This window comes from Pristis pectinata, chromosome 39 (genome assembly GCF_009764475.1).
Source record: "Pristis pectinata isolate sPriPec2 chromosome 39, sPriPec2.1.pri, whole genome shotgun sequence".
In the NCBI taxonomy this organism is placed as follows: domain Eukaryota; kingdom Metazoa; phylum Chordata; class Chondrichthyes; order Rhinopristiformes; family Pristidae; genus Pristis; species Pristis pectinata.
The window spans coordinates 2379395-2383813 of record NC_067442.1 but is presented as its reverse complement, the minus strand read 5'-3'; the positions used below and the strand labels follow the sequence as shown (position 1 = coordinate 2383813).

Below are 4419 nucleotides of genomic sequence, written 5' to 3'. Positions count from 1 at the left end.
CAACACCCAGAACTACACCCAGAACCAGACACAAGCACTGCTGCAGGCACCTTTGCAAGCACACTGTTAGTTCTTGAGCAGTTCACATCACCTGATCTGAGTGATGTGTGTGAGTTCAGTGCCCCGGGAGTGTTGCAGAACAGAGGAACCTCGGGGTACAGCTACAGGAATTTAACTCAGACAAGTGCGAGGTGATTAATTTTGGGAAGTTAAACCAGGGCAGGTCTTACATAGTGAATGGCAGGGCCCCGGGGAGTGTTGTAGAACAGAGGGACCTCAGGGTACAGGTACACGGAACGACACAGGTAGACAGGGTGGTGAAGAAGGCGTTCGGCACGCTGGCCTTCATCAGTCACGGCACTGAGTACAGGAGTCGGGACGTCCCGTTACAGCTGTACAAGTCGTCGGTGAGACCGCACCTGGAGTACTGTGTGTAGTTCCAGTCACCCTGCTATAGGAAGGGTGTCATTGAGCTGGAGAGGAGGCAGAGGGAGATTTACGAGGATGTTGCCAGGACTCAAGGGACTGAGTTATGGAGAGAGGTCGGGCAGGTTGGGACTTTATTCCTTGGAGTGTAGGAGAATGAGGGGTGATCTTATAGAGGTGTATAAAACCATGAGGGGCATCGATAGGGTGAATGCGCACAGTCTTTTCCCCCAGGGTTGGGGATTCAAGAACCAGAGGGCACAGGTTTAAGGTGAGGGGGAAAGAGATTTAATAGGGACCTGAGGGGCAACTTCGTCACCCAGAGCGTGGCCCGCATGTTGAACAAGCTGCCAGAGGAAGCGGGTGAGGCAGGTACATTAATAACATTAAGAACTATCCCCCTCTCACCTTAAATGCACGCCCTCTGGTATTGGACGTTTCCACCCTGGGGGAAAGATCCCGGCTGTCTACTCTATCTGTGCCTCTCATAATCTTATAAACCTCTATCAGGTCTCCCCTCAGCCTCCGCCGCTCCAGAGAAAACAACCCAAGTTTGTCCCACCTCTCCTTATAGCTCATGCTCTCTAATCCAGGCAGTGTCCTGGTGAATCTCTCCTACACCCTCTTCAAAGCCCCCGCACCCTTCCTGTAACAGGGGCGACCAGAACTGCACACAATACTCCAAGTGCAGCCTGACCGGAGTTTTATGCAGCTGCAACGTGACTTCCCGACTCTTGTACTCAGTATCCGCAGAGATAAGAGCGAGAGGGCACAGGTTTAAGGTGAAAGGGAAGAGATTTAATAGGGACCTGAAGGGTCCCTACTGCCGTAGGAAGTGGGTGAGGCAGGGACATTAACAACACTCGGACAGCTCCGTGGTTGGGAAAGGTTCAGAGGGATATGGGCCAAACACGGGGAGACGGTGTAAGAGGATGCTGGTTCCGTGGCAATGATCTGTCACCAGCTCTGGGAAGCCCTGACCACCGATTGAGATAACGAGACTTTAACAGGATCCGAAATTCAGGCATCCGGAGCGCCGGCCCAAGGCAGGAATCCCAGGCAGAGACGCAGGACACGGGGAACTCCGGAATCTGGAGCAACACACAATCTGCTGGAGGAACTCAGCGGGTCGAGCAGCATCCGTGGGGGGAGAGGAACCGTCCACAAGTCCCTGGTCACCAGACTGACTGGTGAGGCTGCCAGAGACCACTCGGCCCATCAGTTTTAACCAGCTCTCCTCTGCCCCCTGACAGCGCGGTGCTCCCTCCTCACCGCCCCTCCCACAGCGCTCCCTCCTCACCGCCCCTCCCACAGCGCTCCCTCCTCACCGCCCCTCCCCACAGCACTCCCTCCTCACCGCCCCTCCCACAGCGCGGCGCTCCCTCCTCACTGCCCCTCCCGCAGCGCGGCGCTCCCTCCTCACCGCCCCTCCCCACAGCACTCCCTCCTCACCGCCCCTCCCGCAGCGGGGCGCTCCCTCCTCCGCCCCTCCCCACAGCGCTCCCTCCTCACCGCCCCTCCCACAGCGCTCCCTCCTCACCGCCCCTCCCACAGCGCGGCGCTCCCTCCTCACCGCCCCTCCCGCAGCGCGGCGCTCCCTCCTCACAGAGACAGTAGTGCAGCAAAGCAGTCTTTAATAAATTAAGCAAGCGGGTCCGGAGGCGCACCGGACCGGGAAGGTGGGGAGATCCCCGGTACCGGTTCACCAGGGCTCCGGGACGGGGAAGGCGAGGGGGAGGGAGGCGGGGAGGAGGGAGAGGAGGAGGAGGAGGAGGAGGAGGGGAGGGGAGGGAGCAGCCGACCCCCCGGCAACGTTACACAGGCTGTGGCCACAGCAGCTGATGTTCCCGGGGACCCCGATCTCCTCGGGGACGCCCGGGTGGCAGAAAGAGGCGGACGCGCAGCCCCGCAGGGTCACCACCGGGCGCTGACCTGTGGCACAGAAAGATCCCAGAGTTAGTCCCGCCGCCGCTCTCTCCCCACCCGCCCGGCGCGGCGCTCCCTTCCCGCTCCCTCCTCCCGCGGCGCTCCCTCCCGCGGCGCTCCCTCCCGCGGCGCCCACTGGGCTCCCTCCCACGGCGCTCTCTTCCGCGGAGCTCCCTCCCCCATCCTGCGGCGCCCCCTCCCCCTCCCACGGAGCTCCCTCCCCCCTCCCGTGGCGCTCCCTCCCCACTCCAGCGACGCTCCATCCCGCGGAGATCCCTCCGTCCCCCTGCGGCGCCCACTCCGCCCCCTACCACGGCGCTCCCTCCCGCGGCGCTCCCCCCCCCCCCCCCCAGGACGGGTACCCACCAGTCGGGAGGTGGGCGCGGATCTCGGCGCACCGGTCCTGCGTGGATTTACACCTCTGGGGGCCCGGCAGCTCGCACTCGAAGTCGTCGCCCAGCTGCAGACAGCTGTGGCAGCTCAACATCTGGGAGGGGCGGCTCACCGCTGGCAGACAGAGGGTTAACGTTAGCGGGGGCATTCTCTCCCCCTCCCTCGGGTCCCCTTCCGCCCCCCCCTCCCTCTCCCCCTCCTCCCCTCCCAGCTACAGCTGCAGGGACCCTCTCCAACCCCTCTCCTGCGGAGGTAAAGGGCTGCCACACACTCGCCGGGCCGAACGGCCTCCTTCCCCATAGTTCCCCAGTTCCACTCCCAACCCCCCCCCCAACACCAATTCTCCCTGGAACGTCGGAGATGGGGGGAGAGGGAGGGGGAGGGAGGGGGGAGGGAGGGGAGAGGGAGGGGGAGGGAGGAGAGGGAGGGGGAGGGAGGGGGGGAGGGAGGAGAGGGAGGGGGGAGGGTGGAGAGGGAGGGGGAGGGCGGGAGAGGGAGGGGGAGGGAGGGAGGTATGGGGAGAGAGGAGGGAGTGGGGAGAGGGGGTGGGAGGGGGAGAGAGGGAGAAAGGGAAAGAGGGGGAGGGAGAGAGGGTGAGGGGGAGGGAGGGGGGAGGGGGAGGGAGGGAGAGAGAGGGAGAGGGGGAGAGGGAGGGGGGAGGGGGGAGGGAGGGAGAATGGGAAAGAGGGGGAGAGGGGGAGGGAGGGGGAGAGAGGGAGAGAGGGAGGGGTGGGTTTCAAGGGTCTTCTCCAAACCCGCGGGCTCCCAAGTCCAGATTTACCCCCAGCAGGGTGTCAAGTATCCCATCACCCCCAGTGCAGTCTGAAGACACCATTTATTCTTCGGCAGGGAGGCGGGGGAGACGGAGGGCGGAGGTGGGGGAGAGGGAGGGAGGAGGAGGGGGAGAGGGAGTGAAGAAGGGAGGAGGGAGGGAAGGAAAGAAGGGGAGGGGGGGAGGGGCCAGAGGGGGGGAGAGAGAGAAAAGGGACGAGAGAGAGAAGGGGAGGGGGGGGAGAGAGAGAAGGGGAGGGGGGATGGGGCTTGGGGGAGGGGGGAGATGGTGAGAGAGTGGGGAGGGGGAGGGAGGGGGAGGGAAGGGGGAGAGAGTGGGGAGGGGGTGAGAGAGGGGTGAGAGGGGAGAGTGGGGAGGGAGGGGAGGGGAGGGGGAGAGGGGAGAGAGTGGGGAGGGGGGTGAGAGAGGGGGAGAGGGGGGAGAGTGGGGAGGGGAGGGAAGGGGAGGGGGAGAGGGGGAGAGAGTGGAGGGGGGTGAGAGGAAGGGGAAGGGGGGAGGGGGGGGGATAATAAAAAGAGGCCTGGAGGGTGAGACTTTACCCATCTCCTGGTTACATCTGTCGCTCTCACAGCAGAGGATATCGACGGAGATGGATCCCAGATCAACGCTGATGTTGGAACACGCCGATGTACAGCCTCTGCTGTAGGCCAGCACCTTGTCTCCAGCTGGGAGAGGGAGGGAGGGAGGGAGGAAGGGAGTGAGTGAGGTTTGACACACCCTGCCGGGACAGGGCCCCACCCCTCTGCCCAGTGGGTCCGGGCCACAGGAGACAGCCTCCAATCCCATCAGCTGTTCTGGTCTCCCTCTGGGAACTGGAAGCCCCACCCCCGGCATTGGGGATCAGCACAACATTCCCGGGGTTCGTGCATCTCTGGAGATGG

General features: G+C 63.7%; 1 protein-coding gene across 1 annotated transcript; it reads right to left on the bottom strand.

The window, feature by feature from the left end:
- Positions 1-2043: 2043 nt before the first annotated feature.
- On the bottom strand, positions 2044-4372 carry LOC127587160 (urokinase plasminogen activator surface receptor-like). Its single transcript, XM_052045354.1, has 3 exons — positions 4078-4372; positions 2719-2859; positions 2044-2358 (listed from the first exon to the last, which is right to left on the bottom strand). Exons 1-3 carry the CDS (start codon positions 4370-4372, stop codon positions 2129-2131), a joined length of 666 nt encoding a protein of 221 aa, XP_051901314.1. The 3' UTR covers positions 2044-2128.
- Positions 4373-4419: the final 47 nt, after the last annotated feature.

Bases quoted from the DNA above. Each gene is read 5' to 3' on its own strand.
- LOC127587160 (XM_052045354.1), bottom strand. From the start codon at position 4,372: ATGCCGGGGGTGGGGCTTCCAGTTCCCAGAGGGAGACCAGAACAGCTG. The intron at 2,860-4,077 runs GTAAAGTCTCAC...TCTGTCTGCCAG, and splicing joins CAGATGTAACCAGGAGATGG to CGGTGAGCCGCCCCTCCCAG. The intron at 2,359-2,718 runs GTGGGTACCCGT...TCTGTGCCACAG, and splicing joins CCGCGCCCACCTCCCGACTG to GTCAGCGCCCGGTGGTGACC.